The 22,529-nt window shown below is 41.3% G+C and overlaps 1 protein-coding gene across 1 annotated transcript in view; it reads left to right on the top strand.

The window, feature by feature from the left end:
* PITPNM3 (PITPNM family member 3) overlaps window positions 1–22,529 on the top strand; it is a 152,179-nt gene that overhangs the window by 105,613 nt on the left and 24,037 nt on the right. The window contains exons 6-11 of the mRNA XM_087717345.1: window positions 964–1,199; window positions 14,364–14,553; window positions 17,097–17,216; window positions 17,847–18,028; window positions 18,376–18,548; window positions 21,303–21,473. Of these exons, the coding sequence (XP_087573471.1) occupies window positions 964–1,199; window positions 14,364–14,553; window positions 17,097–17,216; window positions 17,847–18,028; window positions 18,376–18,548; window positions 21,303–21,473 (1,072 nt within the window). The remainder of the gene's footprint in view (window positions 1–963; window positions 1,200–14,363; window positions 14,554–17,096; window positions 17,217–17,846; window positions 18,029–18,375; window positions 18,549–21,302; window positions 21,474–22,529) is intronic.

Raw genomic sequence — 22,529 nt, 5'->3', positions numbered from 1 at the left:
ATTAAATCTTGGTATATTTTATGATGAAGGACGTTTAAACAATTATAGTCAAATGAAAATAGAGGTTTGATGATGGTAACATGTATAAATATCTGAGTTAAAATACTTGAGTTAATATGAATTATGCTTGATGACTGTGGAAGAGATGCACGAAAGCCTTTTGTAACCAACTGACTTTCTACAGTATGTAAAGAAGGAAGATTTTATGTGTTGTGTTTGTTTTGAAAATAAAAAAAATATTTTAAAAAAGAAAGATCAAAACATTCTTAAAGATCCATCTCATCCTTGGCACCCTTTTTTAAAACTATTACCATCTGGCAGGCGATACAGGACAATAAAAAAACAAGACAAACAGGCTGAAAAACTGCTTCTATCCCAGAGCAGTAACTATTTTGAATTCTACTGTATAGTGCAATATTAATGATGGTTTCAAATTATCTTTTAATGTGCAAACTTCAGCTTTTTCTAATATGACAAAATGCACTAGAGAAGCAACTTAGAACTAAGGAGAAATTTCCTGACAGTTAGAACAATTAATCAGTGGAACAGCTTGCCTCCAGAAGTTGTGAATGCCCCAACACTGGAAGTCTTTAAGAAGATGTTGGATAGCCATTTGTCTGAAATGGTATTGGGTTTCCTGCCTAGGCAGGGAGTTGGACTAGAAGACCTCCAAGGTCCCTTCCAATTCTGTTATTCTATTCTATTCTATTCTATTCTATTCTAATGCAATATCAGAGGTTTTCAATTCAATTGTATAGAATGTGAAGGATATGTGTTTTTGTTTTCTTTTTTATGTATAACGTACACTGAAGATGGCATTTAATTTCATTGTACAAGGTGCAATGGCATTAAAGTATAATAATAATATCTGAGTTCTGCTCTTTTTCTCATACAGTAAATATAGCATAAAGCTAGGCTGCTTTCCCCTCAAATCATTTGGTTTCTTTTTCTTTCCCTCTCCAGGAAGGAAGTCAGTTGCGCAACTGCAGAACACGTGTCCTGATTCTTGTCCTTCATGGAGGCAACATCCTAGATACAGGAGCAGGGGAGCCCAGCAGCAAGATGGCTGACGTCAACACCTTCACATCTGTATTTGAGAAAGTGACCCAGGCTCACTTCCCTTCCTCACTCGGCCATATTGTAATCAGACTTGTTCCCTGTCCAGCTGTCTGCTCTGAAGCCTTCTCCCTCATGGCAAAGTGAGTTCTACTCCTTCCTTCTTAACCATCATATTACGTATTTCAGGGAACTAGGAAATGGGCTTTCTATGACAATTTTGTGGAAAAGGAAATGAGATGCACCCAGGGGTGGGCTGCTACAGGTTTGCCCAGGTTCAGGAGAACCTGTAGCTAACATTATGGCCGGTTCGGAGAACCTCCAGCTCCTACCCCTGGCTGGCCCTGCCCATCCTGCCCCTCACAGGAGTCTCCATGCAGAACGTTTTGGACACAAGCTAAGTGCAGGGCTCATGCAGAGGCTCGGGGAGGGGGAAAAACAGGCCTCCTGGAAGTTTAGGAAGGGCAGTTTTTGCCCTCCCAGAGGCTCGAGGAAAGCCTCCAGAGCCTGGGGAAGGTGAAAATTCCCTCCCCCCTGCCATGGTACAAGAGGCTGACTAGGCCACACCTACCCAGCAACCGAGCAGAGAACCCATTGCTGAAATTTTTGAAGCCCACCCCTAGATGTACATCTTTTGGTAAACTATTCTTCCTCCTTTTGCATTTCCATCTGAGAAGTGGGGAATAATAGTAGCTTGCCTTGTAAACTGCTATTGTGGAAGAAGTACGGATTGTGAAGTATTGCTGGATTAGAAATGACAGATTAATAAACAGAAGAAATAGCAACAATACTAAATGGCGACATTGTGTACAAATGGGAATGTCAGAAAAGTTCTGTTTTCAGCTGTTGCCACAGGTGGCTCAGGCTGTATTAAGTGATTCTTTTTTTTTAGTGCCTCTGGCTTTTTGAGATTCTTACAGGGATTTTTTTTTTAGCACAGTTACATGTACCTCAAGCAATGAATCTGAGTGTTTGAAATAAAACATAAACCTCCAATGCCACGGCTGAGAATAAAATTCCTGAATACTGCACTTCTGAGATTGGTTTAGGCAATATTTTTTTGTTCCGTGGGAAACTAGAAAAAACCAACCTCCTTAACATGAAGTCACCCAGTTTGGAATAGTGGGGACAGTCGAGGTAATACACTGATATATCGTTTCTAGAGAAAAGAAGGAACTTAGCAAAGGATTTGGTTTGGTTTCATCTGGAGTGTCAGATCATGTTCTTGAATTTTCTTTGTGCTCCCTCCCTCTCTTTAAAAACCCCATTTGTGTGCTTTCAATAAACAGCAAGAATATGGGAGAAACCTAAAGCACTGGAATAATTCTTGCAACTATACATTAATTGTATTTGATCATTTTAAATACCAATCCATATTTTAGATGGGATCCCTTTTCCTGGGAGGTCCCGTCTCCTCCCATAAAAGACTACGTTTAAATCAGGATTTTCACTTCCCCTCCAAGAGGAAAATATGGCAGTGAAATTCTTCAGCTCCTTGGAACAGGGAGAGCCAAATGCCTCGTTCTAATTGCCAAAGAATCCCTTTCATTGCCTTCTCTAGTGGTAAGAGTATTCTAACTTCAGCTCAGCTAAGGAGATCCAAAGACCTTCAACTAATTAGTAGTTTAGATTCTTCCCTCTCTTTTTGAGAGACAGAATGAGGAGCATATATCATGGACATGGACAACAATTGTAGTTGGTACCCAGTTCTCACAGTGCCCCTCCCACTCTGTAAATCTAAACATTAAGAATATTTTTTTTCTTCCTGGTCTCACCAGGACAAGGCTGGCAAACAAAACTGTTCTGGGGATAAACATAGCGGAGATCTCCACATACGCCAACTTGTGCCCTCAAAGAAAAGGTGGATAAGCACGCACTAAGCTAGGTGTGTCAAACTCAAGGCCTGGGTGCTGGATCCGGCCCCCAGGGTGCTTAGATCTGGAAACAGTGAAGAACTGGCCTGCGGTGCCTCTGCCAGTGAAAAAGGGCTCCCAAGCTCCATTTTTGTTACGACGGTCTCCTGCAACCCTCTGCCAGATCTGTTTTCACTGGCAGACGGTTGCAGGAGGCCATTGCAGAAAAAAATGGAGCTTGGGAGTCTGTTTTCACTGGCAGAGCGCTCAGGCTATCACAGGTGTCCCCGACAGGAGTGATGTCGAGCTGGCCACGCCCACCCCAGCCCCCCTGAGGTCAAACACAACCCCGATGCAGCCCTCAATGAAATCAAATTTGACACCCCTGCACTAAGTAATCAGCTGTCAACAGCTGCACATATACCGTAAGCTTCCAGAAATTAGCCATATGCAATAAAACCCTATAGCCATAGAAATAAAATTTATGGCCATCTTTCTGAATCCTGAATAATTGTAGACAATCTGTTTTTTGGCATGCAGATTATTAAAGTTACCCTTTAGCAAGGGTTGACTGGGTTTCCACCAAGATATTTGCTTCTGTACCTATTGCCAACTTTCCAATTGAACTCTGACAGCTGAACAATGAACTCATGAGGGAAGCATGGAAATGTAGGAGCCAAGGTGGCGCAGTGGTTAAAAGCAGCACTGCAGGCTACTGCTAGATCAGCAGGTCAGCGGTTCAAATCTCACCGGCTCAGGGTTGACTCAGCCTTCCATCCTTCCGAGGTGGGTAAAATGAGGACCCAGATTGTTGGGGGCAATATGCTGACTCTCTGTAAACCGCTTAGAGAGGCCTGAAAGGCCTATGAAGCGGTATATAAGTCTACTGCTATTGCTATTGCTATTGCTAATGTGTTAATTGCTCAGGGGGGAAAATGCTGGATGAGAGAGGCTGATGGCCCTATGAATGCAAGGGGCTAAGAAATATGTCAAGTGCCCTCTCCCTATTCTTCAAAATGAAAAAGGTCTTCTGCAGTCACGACCTAAGCCTAAGATTGAAAATCAGGCTTGTCAGATGCTGCATCTTTTCTATCCTGCTCTACGGAGTAGAGAGTTGGTTTCTGACAGAAAACATTTGAAGAGACTAGAAGCATTTGAAATGTGGATTTACAGGCAGCTGTTACCAGGGGTGGGATTCAGCCAGTTCGGACCAGTTCAGGCGAACCTGATGCTAATTATACATCTGGTTCGCAGAACTGGTAGTTGCAAGGACTGGCTGGCCCCGCCCACCCCTCCCCTCCCAGGAGTCTCCATGTGGCCTGTTTTGGATGCCAAGTAAGTGCAGGGCCCACACGGAGGCTCTGGGAGGGGGGGAAATGGGCCTCCCGGAAGTTCCAGAAATCCTGAAACAGGCCTGTTTTCGGTCACTGCATGGCCTCTGGAGCCCGCGGGAGGCTGTTTTCACCCTTCCGGAGGCTCGAGGGAAGTCTCCAAAGCCTGGAGAGGGCAAAAATGCCCCCTCACCGCCATAGTGCAGGAGACTGAGTAGGCTACGCCCACCATGGCCACACCCACTCAGCAACCAGGCAGAGAACCAGTTGCTTCAATTTTTAAATCCCACCCCTGGCTGATTACGTATAAGTTGGGTTGACAAAATGAGAAATGGGGAGGTGATAAGCCATCTGGGAAAGCCACGGGAAATCATCAAATCATAAAAAAGCGAAAGTTAGAATATTTTGGACATGTGATGCGACATCCAGAAAAAAACACCATACTTCACTTAATCCTCCAAGGAAAGATTGAAGGCAAACGAGGTCCAGGCAGAAGAAGAACATCATGGTTTCAAAATCTAAGGGACTGGTTTGGACAAAACTCAACAGGACATTTTGGTTGATAAAAATAGGATTGTTGATAAAAATAGGATCGCCAACATAATTGCCAGCGTCCAATGACGGGTATGGCACAAGAAGAAGAAGCCCTCTCCCTGCTGATTTTCAGGAAAGCTGAGGACATAAGTGATTCTCAGCAGGTGGAAGAAAATCTCTTGTTGATTCATTCCTTGCATGCTGAATGGCCTACAACCCAGATTTTCTGTTGTACTTGCAAATTGAAAGCCTGGTGGTTGCATATTGTGTTTCTTTGCTGGGCGATAAATATTTCCCCCTACTTTGGTTCATATGAAAGTACTGCTGATTAAATATATAAAATGTCAGATATAATTAGAACCTTCAAAACGATTAGTGTGTTGGTTTTTGCATCAACTAAGAAATGAATTCAGAAGCAGAAGGAAAACTTTCTATTCTCCTACCTTCACTTCATTAGTTACAACAATGTAATTGGCATTAAGTGAGCTGATTTCTCTGTCAAAATATAGCTCCCACCCTAATTGCTGTTTTCTTCTGTGCCTTTAGAGACATTAATTTAGTTAAGTAGCATTGTAAATAATTAGATTTCAACATGTCATTCTGGAGTTCCTCTGTGTTCAGAGATTGTAAAGGGTCAGTATTGTGTTCCAGGTCAGTCTGACCAGAGGCCTAGAGAAAATGATGCTGTGCTATCTTCAGACGTGAGGGACAGCATTTATGTTCTGAAAATTATAAGGCTGAGGTCAAGGAAGGCTGACATTTAAACTGGAACTGAACCAAAACTGCTCTTTCTGTTTTTGTTGTTTACCAATGTGACATCACCTGGCGACTATTCCAGGAGGAGGGGGGGGAGAAAAAGAATAGAAGGAAGAATTGATCCTACACCAATTAATAAGAGAAATACAGAGATCATTAACAGGATGTTGAACAAAACAAAACGACACAACCTTTCGTCTCCTTTGAAAAATTAATGTTCATCCTTCAGTGTAAATGAGACAATCTTCAGCATAGCTATACTGTACATGTAATTAAAATGAGCAGATTGCCTTAAATGGGGAGCATTATCAGAGGAAAGTTCTTGGATAAAGAGGCTCATAAGTTTCCAGACTCTCTAGGAGTCACAGAGCATATACACTTAATAAATTATTGTTGTTGTTGTTATATTCCCCTACATTTGGAAATGCTGTCCAGGTTAAATGGAAACTTCAGTCCAACTTTCCTAGAGTATGTCAGATTGAAAAGAGCTATTAGGCTTGGAATTTCTTTGAATCTTTCTGTCTTTAAGCCTCTGTCATTTGTTGTTGTTAGTTACGAAGTCGTGTCCAACCCATCGCGACCCCATGGACAACGTTCCTCCAGGCCTTCCTGTCCTTTTGGTATTGTCCATGGGGTTTTCATGGCAAAGATGATATTGGAGTGGGTTGCCATTTCCTTCTCTAGTGGATACGTTTTGTCAGAGCTCTCTGCTATAACCTGTCCGTCTTGGGTGGCCCTGCATGGCATAGCTCATAGCTTCATGAGTATGATTGTTGCGCTTTTTAATCATGGTATGATTGTTGCGCTTTTTAAATTATGTACTGTTTTGTGTTGTTGTCAAATTGTTTGTATCCCCCTTCCCTTGTTTGAGTTGTGAGCTGCCCTGAGTCCCCCTCGGGGGAAAAGGGCGGCATACAAATGAAATAAACATTCAAACATTCAAACATTCATTGAGCTTTGCAAGCACCTTTGGCACGACAAGGTAGTAATCCATGAAGGGGCTCTGTCGTTTACATACTGGATATTCAGGAAAGGAAAGGAGTCTCTGTAGTTTTTACTTGGCTAGTCGTTGTCAACTATAGGGGGCAGTGCTCACTTCCATTTTGAGACCATCCGCCAGTGCTGTCCAAAGATGTTTCCACATTGCAAAACACTATTTCCTTCTCGCCAAAGGTGGTGTCTATTTATCTACTCGTATTTGCATGCTTTCAAACTACTGGGTGGGCAGGAACTAGACAGAGAATCATTACGCAACCCTTAGGTCTCAAACCCGGGCTGTCCACTTCCTAGCTGACAAGCCCAGTGTCTTAACTGCTGAATCATCACACTTGCCTCATGAGATATTTAGAGCCAAAATCATTTCCAGATTACCCCAGAGTTCCTTTTTGTTGTTTCCCAAAGAAAAATGTGCTACCTAGAGGAGATAGCATAGGCTGTGCTCCAACAAAGTCCAAGGACTCTCTTTCTAACATTAGTCAATTCAGTGTCTTTGTCCATCTTTTCCTACTTATTAATGTAATTAATCAGACTTTCCAAAGATTGCTTCTCAGTCTTTTAACTTAGCTTTTGTGGATAGATGTTTGTAGCTCTTCTCTGTGTGAGTTTGTGGAAGCCCCTTTTCAAAATTCCCTAAATTAGTGTTAAATTAGTGTAGGGTTCCTTGCTTGGGTGGTGGGTTGGAGTAGATGATTTACAAGATCCCTTCCAACTCTGTTAATCTGTCAAATCTGTTATTTCAGAATAAGGATGGAAATGCTACTTTTGACCCCAGAATAGCAGAGGACAAATTGAGGCTCTCACTCATAGACTGGGGTCAAAACTGGCAAGAATAGACAACACTCCAGAAGATAGGCTTAAGATACAGAAGGATCATGACAAATTTGAACATTGGGTGCTATCTAACAAAATGAAATTCAATGGTGAAAAAAGTAAGCTTCTACATTTAGTAAAAGCAAGTAAAAAAATGCATAGGTACAGTATAGGTGGTACCTTGCTCAATAGTAGTAACTGTGAGAGGGATCTTGGAGTCCTAGTGGACAACCATTTAAATATGAGCCAGCAGCGTGCAGCGTGCATAAACAGAGGGATAGAATCAAGATCACATGAAGTGTTAATACCGCTTTATTAATGCCATGGTAAGGCCACACTTAAAATGCTGCATTCAATTTTTGTCGCCATGATGTAGAAAAGATGTGGAGACTCTAGAAAGAGGGCAGAGAAGAGCAACAAAGATGATTAGGGGACTGGAGACTAAAACATATGAAGAACAGTTAGGGAACTGGTATGTCTAGTTTGATGAAAAGAAGGACTAGGGAAGACATGATAGCAGTGTTCCAATATCTCAGGGGTTGCCACAAAGAAGAGGGAGTTAAGCTATCCTCCAAAGAACCTGAGGGCAGGACAAGAAGCAATGGGTGGAAACTAATCAAGGAGAGAAGCAACTTAGAACCAAGGAGAAATTTCCTGGCAGTTAGAACAATTAATCAATGGAACAACTTGCCTTCAGAAGTTGTCAATGCTTCAACACTGGAAGTTTTAAAGAAGAGATTAGATGACCATTTTTCTGAAGTGGTATAGGATTTCCTGCCTAAGCAGGGGGTTGGACTAGAAGACCTCCAAGGTCCCATCCAACTCTGTTATTCTAAGACTAAAATGAAGACAACATTATGAGGGCCCCAAAAGAATGGTCAGGTAATGATTTTGCGGTAGCTCGTGCAAGTGAGAAGGTCTTAGTTGAATTGGAATAGCCTACCTAGAATAAATATGTTTTAAATAATGCAGTTGTCCCACCAAAACTGCAGTGTCTTGAGCTACTGCCTGGTCAATGTTACTGTAGGGATATTTTGCTTCTTGATAGATCTCGTTGAGCTAGATTTCAGCTGGTACATGACTTGAACAACAGATGATATCTGAAAGTCCACTAATCATTGAGAGATTACCAGAATTACAATACAAACTATCAATCTATTGACAGAAAGCAGCAACGAGATTTTGTAGCAGTAATTAAGCTTTTAATGGAACAATGTCCTGCTGACATTGGTTAAGCCCCTTGATTATAGGGTGGAGGAAAGTCAAAGACAGGGAGGAAGGACAGAAGACTAAAAGGAGTTGGAGGGAAGGGAAGTAAAATGGAGAAGATAGGAACAGTAAAGCAGCAGGCTTGAAATGGTTGGGAAAGCACTAAGAGTGGCAGAGTTGAAGAAGGATGAAGTTTCCTAAAATAAGCCAGCCAATCTGGCACACTACAATTACAATGGCTCTTGTTTAACCTTTAAAATAGTGCTTGTGAGAAGCAGCGCCCAGTGTTTATGATGGAGGTTGGAGGGAGTTTGCTTGCACTCCAGAGGATCATTTCCTCTATAAAAGCTTGATATGGTTTTTTATTAGCCTCTTTGCTTCAGTCACTTGGAGCTCATTTTCTCAATTGTAGCTGTTTCTGCAAACCTTGCGGCAGCAGCATAGGAGGGAGAGAGTTCCTGACAAGGTGCCTGACCAACTTTTCCAAATTTTGCTGCTCTACATCTTTGCTTAGAGCAGGGGAGTCAAACTTGATTTCATTGAGGGCCGCATAAGGGTTGTTTTTGACCTGGGGGGAGCGTGACCAGCTCAACGTCACTCATCTTGGGGGGTGGGGGCACCTGTGGTGGACAAGTGCTAAGGCAGGACTTCCTTGAGACCCCCCCCCCTCTCTCATAATCTCTTCCCTCCTTCCCTCCCTTTTCTTCTTTTTCCTTCATTCTCCTTTCTTCTTCCTTCCCCTCTTTCCTTATTTTTCCTGCCTTGCTCTCTTCCCATCTTCCCTTCTCTTTCTTTGTCTTTCCTCTTTCCCGTTCTCCTTTCCTGTCCCTTCTTGTGTGCTCAAATGCAAAAGGGGAAACATTTTTCCTTTTGTTTTGTTTTTAGTTTGTTTTGCTAGCCGCCTGCCAATGAAAACAGAGCCCAGAGGGGCCTGTGTGTCCCCCTCCGTGCCCCATTTTCAGCAGTGATAGCCTCCTACCGACAGCTGCCAGCGAAAATGGCTCCTGGGTGGGGCATGCATGGCCCCCTGGATTCCATTTTCACTGGCAGAGGGCTGCAGGAGGCCGTTGTGCCCAAAAATGGGGTATGGGGAGGCCACATACACCACCCAAGCTCTGTTTTTGCTGACAGAGGCACTGTGGGCCAGTCCTTTGCTGTTTCTGGGCCAGCCCCACAGGCCAGATCTAAGCATCCCACGGGCCAAATCTGGCCTGCAAGCCTTGAGTTTGACATGCCTCCTTTAAAGGTTCCTGATCTGAAAGCTGGAGTTGATGGCTGTTTTTCTGAGCTGTCTTATCTTGTTCTTTATCCTCCTTTGAACCGTAACTTAAAGTTCTTCTTTCAAGCTCTGTAAACTTTTCCCAAGTTTCAAGCCCTGCAGCTTTTGGCTATTTTAAATGGAGAGGAGTAATTTGAGTGGCTGAGCTCAAAGGAGCATTTTTCTGAAGGCACCTGACTGTGTACCCTCCAGAGCTTCAAATTGGAATGCAGCTCAGAATCCAGCATCTGTGTTGTATTCAGCAGCTCCCAATTAAAACATAAAACATAGAATAACAGAGTCGGAAGGGACCTTGGAAGTGTTCTAGTCCAACCTTCTGTTCAAGCAGGAGACTCTATAGCATTTCAGACAGATGGCTGTCCAGTCTCTTCTTAAAAGCCTCCAGTGATGGGGCACCTAACAACTTTTGAAGGCAAGCTGCTCCACTGATTAATTGTTCTCAACAGTGGGCAATTTCTCCTTAGTTCTAGAATGCTTCTCTCTTTGGTTAGTTTCCATTGATTGTTTCTTGTCTTGCTTCTGTACTTTGGAAAATAGGTCGACTCCCTCATCTTTGTGGCAGCCCCTCAAATATTGGAACACTACTATTGTGTTTCCCCTCGTCCTTCTTTTCATCAGACTAGACATGCCCAGTTCCAGCAACCTTTCTTCGAGTTTTAGCCTCCAGTCCCCTAATCATCTTTGTTGCTCTTCTCTTCACTCTTTCCAGAGTCTCAACATCTTTTTTTATATTGTGGTGACCAAATCTGGATGCCGTATTGTACTAAGGCTCTGTAGAGTGGTACTAATACTTCCCATGAATTCAATTCAATTCCAGTGTCCAAGATAGAGCTTGGAAATCTTGCAGTCATCTACAGCAGCAGACAGTCAGCGTAGATAGGACTAAGCTAAGATAAATGGTCTGGATTAGTATAAGGCAGCTTTCTCTAATGCTGTAGGCCCTGTTTGGACACCCAGAAGCCAAAATTATCCTCCAGCCTATACAAGTGGTGGGTCCATACTGCCTCCTTGTGGCATCTAATTGGTCGCTCACAGAGTAAAGGTAGCAGAAGAGAAACAGGCATGATTTTCCAGGGAATAATGGTGAAGCAAAAACTGTAAGTTGAACCAAAGAAAAACCTTTAATACTCGCAAAGCTGAGCAGCCTGCAAAATGCTTCTCTTCCTTCTTGATTTGTGCAAGAGGGGTGGGGTGTATTCCCGGACCTCTTTCACAGAGAGCCCTGTCTTACCCTGATGGCTGAGAACTGATGGCTCAGTATCTTCATGATGTTGATGTGGGTGCTTCTTAGAGGGCCCATATTTGTATTGGCGAGTTTTGCACAGCCATATGGGAAGGATCGCTCTCATCCCTTTTTTCACATGGAATCTGCATTGTGCTGACAAGCAGAATGTACAAGATGTGTGAAGAGCAAGGCACAAAAGAGTGTGCAATTAGCAAGTTTATTTCACAACTATGGAACTTATAAACTGGTTGTTTGCCCATACCTCCCTATTCCTTCACCTTTCCCTTTGTGTGCGTGTATGTCTCTGTGTTATATAACAATGTTTTGTCAAAAAGTCTAGCAACTAGTCTCCAAAAATTATTCATGCTAAGAGTAAACATCTTTTCTCCCTAATTAGGTTTACCAAAGTAAGGAGGAGGAATGGCTGCTGCAGTTATTGCTTCCCTTCTCAATTTACCCAAAGTTGGACTTCAGTTGGGCTTTCATTAATTTTATTCTCCTGCCATTTAAATTTCCTTATTTAGTAATTTACCCACTCCTCTCCCCTTATTAAGTGGGGCAGACGTTTCTCTTGGAACAGCTGACAATTGAAAGCAATTGGAGTCATCATTCCAAGAAAAATAATATGTATTAATGAAGAAAACAGACTGACAGTAGCAAACATAAGACAGCAATTTAATTTTACATGCTGTTAAAACACATGTCTTCCTTTTCCTAATTAAGGCTTTCATCACCTAGTGAAAGACTATGAGGAGAGTCTCTCCAAACAGTCAATCCCATGTTTTGGTGTGATCATTAAAGAAGGCTTCTCAAGTCAGAACATGGGACCATGTTCTGTCCCCCTCCTCTGTTCAGTAACGAAAGCCGAGACAAGTGTAAAATGGAATGTCCTTTAATAACAAGACCAGACTCTCGGTGGCTGAAAGCCAAATAAACAAACAGATAAGGACCTTGGCAGCAAGTCCGACAAACCTTGGCAGCAATGCAAACAAACTCTGGCAGCAATCCAGCCTGCCAAGTTTGTTTCTCTTTAGTCCAAGTGCTGACTTCTGCAAGAAGGGCGTGGCACAAGTAGTCTCTTTTATAGTCTGGAGAGGAGTTTAATGACCATCAGCTGAGCATAATTACCTCCTGTAATTACGTAGTTGTTCTTGACGCCGAGTAGACCATCGACGGCGTGCATCCCGGAACAACTCACTGTTGATTTCTGGATCACTCTCTCTTGTCTCCTCCCCATTGATCCAAGGCTCAGGTGCCACCTGGTGGCCAACCAGTCTCTCTGCGCCCTGCTCGGAGTCGGAATCCTGTCCAGGGTCCTCCACATCTTCCAGGGCCGACTCATAGGGCCCCTCGCTGTCGGAGTCTGGTGGCAGCTCCAACGGCTCCTGCCGGGCCACAACAGGACCATATCCAAGTTCTGTGTTGGATATTTGCATGGTGATAACACCAACCCAGTGCTGGTGTTTTTCTGTCAAAAATGCAGTTCTCTTGAGATCTCACGAATATGACTTTTATTTTCTTCCCTGTACTTCTGGGTCCAGAAAAATGCTTGGGTCTCTGACCTTCATTTTTAAGCTGGAGAGGTTAACTTCCTGCTGTACTGCCTCCTTCCACCTTGCACTCAGCTGAGGATCATGAGCTCCTGACTCTTATTTGCCAACTATAGGTTAATAAGACAAAGTGCATTAGGAATAGCATGCAAGTTGACTTCGTGGCAGGACAAATCTTATTCCCATGGGTCAGGATACTGTTCATCTCAACCAGCCCCAGGAAGGCCCTCTCCCTTAGTATGTAAGATGCAGGCAGGATGGTATGTATGAGAAGGAGGCAAGCTCTCAAGCAGAAACAGGCAAAGAGTGTTTAGACTGCTGGAAAGTTCAAGGAGAGAGACCCAAGGAAACTACCGGGTCTTTTAGAGGCAATTCCTTCCCTGCCATAGAGGGCCATAAGAGAGAATGGCAGTGTCACAAGAGGATAGACAACTTACTTGTTTGTATTTTTTTAAAAAAACAAATAGGTGCTTAGCAAACATATTTATGCAAATGTACTAAATTTCTTGTTACCAGGAAATGGATGCTCTTCAAAATACTTTTGAAGAATTTGACTTCTCCTCCTCCTCCTCCTCCTCCTCCTCCTCCTCCTCCTCCTCCTCCTCCTCCTCCTCCTCCTCCTCCTCCTCCTCCTCCTCCTCCTTTTGCCATGTCCATTATCAGAGGTGGGTTCCTACCAGTTTGCACCTATTCGGTAGAACCGGTTCATCAAATCTACCGAACCGATTAGAAGAGGTTCCACCAGTGGACCCGGAAAGCAGGCCATACCTACAGAAGAGGTTCCAAATTTTTTTGAAACCCACCACTGCTAAAGGCTTAGGGGTGCAAGGATCTTGTAATTTGACAGCTTTAAGACTTGCATGCTTCAATGCCAGAGTTCCTGAGCCAACGTGACTGGAGGAGGAATTCTGGGAGTTGAAATCCACAAGTCTTAAAGCTGTCAGGTTTGAAGACCCCTAGTTTTTTTTCTAAAGGGTTAGGGGTACAAGGATCTTGTAACTTGACAGCTTTAAGACTTGCATGCTTCAATGCCAGAGTTTCTGAATAGCTACTTGGACCGACCTAAGTACTAATTCATAATTTCATATCCAGTCACATGGGTGACAAGCCACTCCCACAAAGGAGGCCACACCCACAGAGTAGGTTCGAACAATTTTTGAAACCCACCACTGTCCATTATCAGATGATGGTGATCATGTGCGCAATCCTATTTTTATCAACAGCCACACGAAAACTGCTGTTGAGTTTGTCCAAACCAGTCCCTTAGATTTTGAAGCCTTTGGTTTCAGGGGGAGCCTGGAACCCCCACAGACCGCATCCCTGGGTGGCAGATTGGGGGCCCCTACCCATTATGACTTTATGCCAAAATGGCGGGTTGGAGGGAATCAAATACTCCCGTGGACCAACAGGCCTCGTGAGGCAACTGGCTCATCAGTATTGACTGAAGGCGGAGGCCATATGGGTCGGAACAGCTTCAGAAGAACAGCGCATGGTGTGGTGGCAGCCACTTGAACAGTGTGCACAGTGTTGTAGAAAGCAAAGGGAAGACTACTACACTATATATTTCCCAGGAAAATCATGATAATGGTGGCAAAACCTAAAAAAAATTGGACTACTGGGAGTCACTAATGTCAGTTCAGTTGAATGTGTCCTGGCTCATCTTAAATTGCCACATCTTTTCTCCATCCTCAATGTAATCCAACATTTATAATGTTCTTTATTGCGGATAATTTGCATTGCCACCCCCTTCTTTTCCTTTAGCCTGAATCCTTACAGTTATGATGAGACATCTCTAAGTAGCAGTGAAGATCACATCCCGCTGGCCGCCTTGCCCTTGTTGGCGATCTCTTCTCCTCAGTACCAGAATGCAGTTGCCATGGTGATCAGCAGAGCCAACCAAGTTTATAATGAATTTCTTGGATCTCCTGATGGGGCAGGCTTTAATGGGCAGGTATGACCACTCTTCTTCCTGCTGGAAAACCTAAAAGACCTCATTACGCTGAAACTGATAAAATTTATTTTTCACAGGAGGTGTATACTTCATTCTTTATTTCTTTAATCAGAAAATACTCCACTGCTACTAGTAACAAACTAAGAAATTAACCAATATATTCAGGCTCCTGGCCCTTGCACTTTTGCTCCATGTATAATTTGCTTCCTGAAACCTTGGCATTTGAAATAGATGGTATGACACTTGTGGACTGATCTAAATGGAGAGGAAATCTATGTTTCAGGAAAAGACCACATTTATTTTCAGTTTCTGAGGACTAGAGGGGTATGATAATAATAAGGGTGCTGTCATTTGAGACCGCATTAAGTATCACTTCTTGCAAATATTGATGCTTGGAAAGTTTCAGGAAATAAGTGTTGTCCGTTAAAATTTTTAACAGGCCTAACTTTCTACATAATTGTGACACTTAAAAAAAGGAAATCTCATGCCACCAATTTAGTCTAGTGGTTAAGGCACTAGGCTAGAAAGCCGGAGATCATGAGTTCAAGTCCTGCCTTAGTTATGAAAGCCAGCTGGGTGACTTTAGGCCACTAACTCTCAGCCCAACCACCTCACAGTGACTTTCTTGTGGAGTAAATAAGAGGAGGAAGGTGTGTTGGATAAGTTTGCTTCCTTGAGTTATTTGTATAAGTGATAACAGTGGAATATAAATTAATATGCTTGCTCAATTTTGGAGAATTCTAGAGACATGTAAACATGTTATTGATGGACCATTTGTAGTTACTCATATAGGCTCATTGACTTTTTAAAGTTTATCCTATGTTTATTTCATGTTTCAACCAACAAATAAGTCTGAAATGAAAACTGTAGAAGATGTGATATTGAAAAATACAGAGGAAAAAATCAGTTCTTAAAGATAAATAGTTATTTTATGATCAGATAGATGCAATTCAGGAAGAGAGGGGCAGTCTGTTGGAGTGAGTTTTTCAGCAACTCACTTTTTTCTGTTAGGTAAGAATGAAGAACACCATCTCTGGAATTTTAACTTAAGAATTCTTACAAAAATCACCCATTCTAGTTTTCTTACAACATCAGCCATTCCTCCCAAACCTCACCTTGACATAACTTTCCTCCCCTCCACTATTGATCCTCAAAAAATGCAATAGAAATCATTTCCATGGGAAAAAATTTTTTTAAATAATTTTTATTCAACCTTTTAAAACTTTAAAACAGCATTTCCAATCTTTACAGCCTTCCAATACCGGTATCCATTCTATTTACAAATTTGTCAGTTTTATGGTCTTTTATACATTACATGTTATATGTTAAACACACACACACACACACACACACACACAAATAACTTTAACATTTAGTGATATTTGCTATGATTATACAGTTTTTCACTTTACTATTGTTCCTAGGTATTCTTTATGTATTTTTTTTGTATCTAGTTTCTAGTCAATTGTACCACCTATTCCAGATCTTAAAGTATTCTTTTTCCTCTCTATCTTTTAATTTCCATGAAAAAATTATTATGTGGAAGAGGAGATGAAATTTATGAGGAGTCCTGCTAAGAAAAAATTCTCTTTAACTTCCTTCAAAACCCCACAAGGAAGGGAAAAACTCTTCCGTTCTACTAATGAGTAATGATGTACTTTTGCACAGTACTGTCACTTAATAAAAGCTTAGTAGTTGCGGTCTCTAGATTATCCTTTTCATATGATACTGCTTTTCATGCCAGACTGGTCTGTGGATTGAACTGGTTGAGTTCTCACAGAACTTTGGAAGGAAAGCAATAGGAACAAACAGTGTCTGGGGAATTAGAAGGAGGAGGATAAATTAGCATAATGGAAGCCTGCTTCTTTAGACTTGGGAAGGTGGTGAAAAGATAGACCTGAACCAATACTAGGTTCTTTTATAATAAGTAAACAGTAGTTGAAGTAGGCATGTTTAAATCCAGGGAAAAGGTTTGGAAGGAAGAATTAACCTTTCTTAAGATGGTTGCAATCCAATGCAATTTTGGATGGTCCCCATTGCTGATTTTCATAGTAATGTGAACACCTTAGTTTAATTTCTCTGTATTTTATGTCTCATTTATCTGATACTGATTATGCACAAACTTGCCGTATCAGCTTATTTTATCGATGCAGTTGATATAACTGAATTCACATATTGAAAACTTATTATTTCCAGTATGGTAACTACAAGAAATATTTTCTCTCCGGAAGGAGCCATAGCCTATTGTAAGATCCTTCTTGTGTTCACATCTTTGCTCTGTGACTGGAAGATTTGTGACTCACCTGTATCTGGCTTTGGAATCTCACCACACATTACACGATGCTAAAACATTAGAAAGTTTGCAGGTCAAAGTACCACCAAGATGCTGCATGAACCAGGCAATCCTGCGAAGCTATAAAAATGGCTGTGAAATATTTATTTTGCTAATCATAATGCTGTATGGTATGTGAGTGTAACGCCATAGGGCTCAAAGTGAACTTCTCTGGTTGGGCCAAACCACAAACTTCTTCTTGATCTTCCAGGTGTGCCTTGTGGGGGACTGTGTGGGAGGAATGTTGGGCTTTGATGCCATTTGCTACAGCACAGGACTAGCAGATGAAAGCCAAGTCAGCAGCAGAAGAGGCAGCACCAGCAGTGTTCAGGTACGCATGGGAGAAATGTCAGAGAAGGCAGCCACTGCATAGCTTATCATCTACAATAGCAGTTTTGCTAACTGGAAAGCTGCGAACCATTTGGAATGCCATGACAGTGAAATGATATAAAACTCCTGTGAGCTTACTGTATAAGTGCACTATGCACCAATACAGGTCCGTAGCAATCTTGTATGATTGATATGAAATATGAGTTAGAAGTGTGCGGCGGCAGCCAAAAAAGCCAATGCAATCCTAATTTGCATAAACATAGGGATAGAATCAAGATCGCGTGAAATATTGGTACCGCTTTAATAACTGCTTTAGTAAGACCACACCTGGAACACTGCATCCAGTTTTGGTCACCACATTATAAAAAAGATGTGGCGCTCTGGAAAGAGAGCAAAAAAGAGCAACAAAGATGATTAAGGGGTTGGAGGCTAAAACATATTAAGAACAGTGGCAAGAACTGGGTTTGTCTAGTGAAAAAAAGAGCCTAAATATGTTAGTTTTAAAAACTAACTTCATGTTGTTGTTTGCAGTAAACTTTGGGTATGAAAATTGTATACAGCCCCTTCATGTGTATCATCATAGTAATTTCCCACTTTAAAATAAACAGACATATAAATAAATTTTCTCTAGGATAAATCTGTTTCAGCTGAAGATTCAAATCTAGAAGACCTCAAGCGCCTCAGCAAAAGTAATATTGATATCTCAGGAATAATGGAGAATGAAGAGCCCAGACAGCCATTGCCTCGGAAACAAAGTGATTGCTCCAACTATGACTGTGATAGCATAACAAACCATCATGCTTTCCTATCCAGGTAACTAAAAGACTTGCATGAAGAAAGTGTTAATACACGAAAGCAGGAGCAAGACTTAGTGTGAACTAAGCAATGAGTAGATAATGTCAGGTAACCATCATAAATGTGAGTCAGTTGTCAAGCATTCAAATGTAAATAATAGGACTATGGGGATGCGCAGTGGTCATAAGTGTGAAAAATGATCATAAGTCACCTTTTTCAGTGCCATTGTAACTTTGAATGGACATTAAGTGAATTGCTGTAAGTCAAGGACTACCTGTAGTCTTTGTCTGGTTGATTTCAGCTTCAAGTCTATCGTCATTGTGGAATGGAGCTATGTTGTTTCACTTTCTTATTCTCTTTCCCAGTATCCACTCAACAATGTTGAATGAAGATGCAGAATTTCCGCCAACAAACACTTCAAGCACATTGGATGTTAATTTGGGGCGATTTGAATTTGAGGTGTCTGATTTCTTCCTCTTTGGTTCACCCCTCGGTTTGGTGCTGGCTATGCGGAGGACAGTCTTGCCTAGTCTGGAAGGTGAGTGATGCCCATCAGTTGACAGATAGCTACTTTTGTCTACTTTCGGCCAAACTTTTATGTCCCTGAATAGAATGAGTTTGCTCAGGTTGTCTCTGAAGAGCACAAACTTCTTTGGGCAGAGTATAGGAGATTCAGTGCTAATTTTCCTAAAATTATTTTTGAAAAGGGATTTTTCCATTAAAAAAATAGTAGATCCAACATTTCAAAATCCATAAAACTGACCCAGTTTTCAAAACAGTAAAGGTCCTTCTTGTGATGATGCTGTCAGGCCTGCAGCCATCTTTTCTTTTGGATCTTTGGCCTGCCACACTTTCTATTATTCTACTATGCATTTTCTATTGTGGGAAAATGGGAGGGGGGGAGTTGTATGGAGTTAGATGATATGTAGCTATAACAAAATTATTTCTAGAAAGCCAAGGTCACCCTTTGTCTTTGTGCCTCTGCACCTGACCGGAACTGGATGGGTGGAAATCCCAGCATGGCAGTGGAAGAATGGACCATATGTGGGTGCGGGGGCAAGATCTTGAACTTTCAACTGAGTGGGGGAAACTGGGAAGCTTTCAGATTCAGGTTTTCCCAGATGTTTCCCAATGTGGCTCTCTTAATAAATTGGAACTTTGAGGAATACCTTGCCTTGGACTCTGATTTAATTTTGGATGCTATTTGGAACCCTGACAGATGCTTTTCTTTCCATTTTTTCACACTTGTTAAAGATTAGGTTTTAACTTAATGGCAGCTGAGACCATTGCAAACATTGTGTGCAATATCAAGATTTCTGAAATAATCCATTTTGTGGGTTCTTTTTCATTCAAGTTGAATATCTGTTTTAAGAGATCTTTTCAATTGTACAACAAGAATCAATCCATTGCTGGTGGAAATTATTCATCCATGGACCAATATGTGCTTTAAACACTTAAGTTTTATCTGATTTATTAATCAGGTCTGGCAGAGCAGACATTTGGTGTAAAATGCCAGGCTTACTACAGCAATTAATATCATTGGATTGTTCTTTGCTTAGCTCTGGAGAAATTCTAATCTGATTTTCAAAGCGCGGTTTCCTATTTAGTTTGCTATAACAGCTTTGATTAGTGATGAAACACAGATAGGCAGGTGCTGGAATCGTCTCTTTGTGAATGTTGAATAATGACAACTTTGCCTTGCAAAGGCAATCTAGGCTAGAAATAATTTGTTTTTGGAACAAAAAAATAGACGTTAGCAAATCATAGACCATTCTGATAAACCTTTTCTAGTTCATCATGTTTATACATCTTCATTGTTATGAACAACTCCAGTTTTATCAGTTTCACAGAGTGGATAGGAAACTTGCAAGCTTAATTTTCTTGCTGATTATTTGTCCTTAAAACTCGCTTTTATTAGAGATTCAGCACCTCGCCTTAATCAGGTCTCTTAGCAATTCCATTTTTAGAAAGCCAATATTTTCACTTTGTTATTGTGTAAATGAACAATCATTTAAAGAGAAGAGTATACCATAATAAAGCATGTTGATTAAGTAGCTAATATCAGCAGGATGTGAGGGAAGTAGAACAATTCTTTACTCTAAAAAAGAACAGTGGTTCAGAAAGCAATTAATTAAGATTGTTAAGAACTCTGTAGAAAAACCTACAAGCTTAAACTATTCAAATGCCTTCCATTTACATTGCTTCAAAGAAAGGCAAGCCATAAGGAGGCCAGGGTCTTATCCCCTTGCCCTAGGAGGTAAATTAGCTCTGCAACCATAAGAAAAGCAAATCAAATAATAGAAAAAAGAGAATCATTCTTTCTACCCACCTTCTCCAAGAATGTTCATTTCCTTAACTGCATGAGTCCCTCTCCCCAACCTCACAATTATTATGCTACTATTTTGCAGTGGTCTGCTCATTTCTTGCCCAGTTATTCGGGCAAAGAAAAAGAAAGATAGAAGAAGCATATTAAAAATACAGAAAAACTGGAGTGAGACAACAACATTGGTTGTCATCTCTATACAATTGTATAAAAGGGATATGGTGACTCCATCTTAAACGTTTGACTAGAAATATGGTTGAAATCCTCTCTGTCTAGCTTGTGTGCAGAGAGAAAACAGTGTTGAAGTTTTTAATTTGTTGGACTGGAATTTGAATGGGACCATTATGGGTTTTCTGAATTGCAACATAATTTGCATGCCATTCCAGGATTTTGAAGAGGAATCATTGATATAAATAAATAACTAAATAAAGATGCAATAAATCGAAGGTCACCTTGTTCAAATAATGTACAAAGTATGGAATTCTATTTGATGTGCATTCTAAGTATACCACACCCATCAAACTGTGCACACTTTCTGTGAAATCCAGCATATCAGGAGGTGGCTTGTTTGGGTACATTGGACTCTGATTTAAAGACTTTTTTTAAATCTTAAGAAACAATTTGATTCAGTGATGACTTTGAATGCAAAAACTATTCTTTAAAAAAGTTAATTGCTTTGTTTATAGGAAAAAAAGAACATAGAATCCTCTTTTAGAAAGTGGAAAGTATTGTTATTCATTAATATAACATATTTGTTTATACCGTGAGGATGGGTTGGAAGGCAGAAGGAAGGATATAGCTCAGAATTGACTCCATTGTTTCCAAAGTACTTGACTCTTCCTCCATGGGAATTTTACATCTTTCGAAATTTAATAACAAGTCTGTAACCTTGTGTTTTCTTTTTGTGCTCTGAAGATATATCTAAACAGTTCATATTGACTCTGAGTCATCCTTTCTCCCTGTGTCTAGTCTGCCAAGTACATCCAGCCTGCAGTCAAGTTTACAGCCTCTTCCACTCAGCTGACCCTTCCGCCTGCAGACTGGAGCCATTATTAGAGAATAAATTCCATCTTCTGCCTCCTTGTACTGTACCAAGGTACCAGAGATACCCCTTGGGAGATGGAAGATCCCACCTCTTAGGTATTTATGTCTTTGGCTTGTACAGTTCACACAACCTGTTGTAGTCATGTTGCCTGCCTTCCAAGTACTTCTGCGTGCCTCAGCCGTCTAGACAATTATGTAAAACGATCTTTACAGAGATGAACGAATAATAACTCTCTGCCAAGAATTGACTTATGCTCTCTGTGGAGTTTCAAGGCGCCGTCTCATGGTTTGCCCAGAACATGACATCATAGGTTTTTTCCCCCCAATCCATGCACCTTATCATCCTGGTGGCTCAGAGGCTAAGACGCTGAGCTTGTCGATCAAAAAGGTCAGCAGTTTGAATCCCTAGCATCACGTAACAGAGTGAGCTCCCATTACTTATCCCAGCTTCTGCCAACCTAGCAGTTCAAAAGCACGTAAAAATGCAAGTGGAAAAAATAGAAACCACCTTTGGTGGGAAGGTAACAATGTGTTCCGTGCACCTTCGGCATTTAGTCATGCCGGCCACATGATCACGGAGATGTTTTCAGACAGCGCTGGCTCTTCAGCTTTGAAACGGAGATGAACACTGCGCACTAGAGTCAGGGACAACTAGCACATATGTGTGAGGGGAACCTTTACCTTTACCTTATCATCCAAGCTTGCCTCTAGACAACATATAGTGCATACATACATTCATACAGATTAGAAACTCATTGTCTTCCAGATGTGGACTTTAATTCCTATAATACCCTAATTATTAGAATCTGGGTTGAGCCTCTGTGGGTTCACTCTGCTCCTTTACTTACAGGTCCTGTGTTTCACCAAGATTGTGTTTCATATGTCATGTATCCCAAAATTATGATACCAAACTCCACTTGTTATTGTTTTGCTAAGGAAAGGAATGCTTCATATTCCCTATTCATTGGCTTGGCTTTTTGAAATCTGGGTGGTTCTTCCTTCCTGGCTTTGCTCACATGAAATCTATGTCCATTAAAAAATATACATGGCTGAAATATCAAATAAGATGGGGGGAAATTACCTAAATGGCTTCATAGAGCTTAGTAGTCCTTCCATGCCCAAATGCTTATCTGGCAATATTTTTCAGAAACT

Source organism: Thamnophis sirtalis, unplaced genomic scaffold (genome assembly GCF_051295495.1).
Source record: "Thamnophis sirtalis isolate CommonGarterSnake01/CBP01778 unplaced genomic scaffold, rThaSir2_p1.2 scaffold_6, whole genome shotgun sequence".
Classification (NCBI taxonomy): Eukaryota; Metazoa; Chordata; class Lepidosauria; order Squamata; family Natricidae; genus Thamnophis; species Thamnophis sirtalis.
This window is presented reverse-complemented; position numbering and strand designations above follow the sequence as displayed.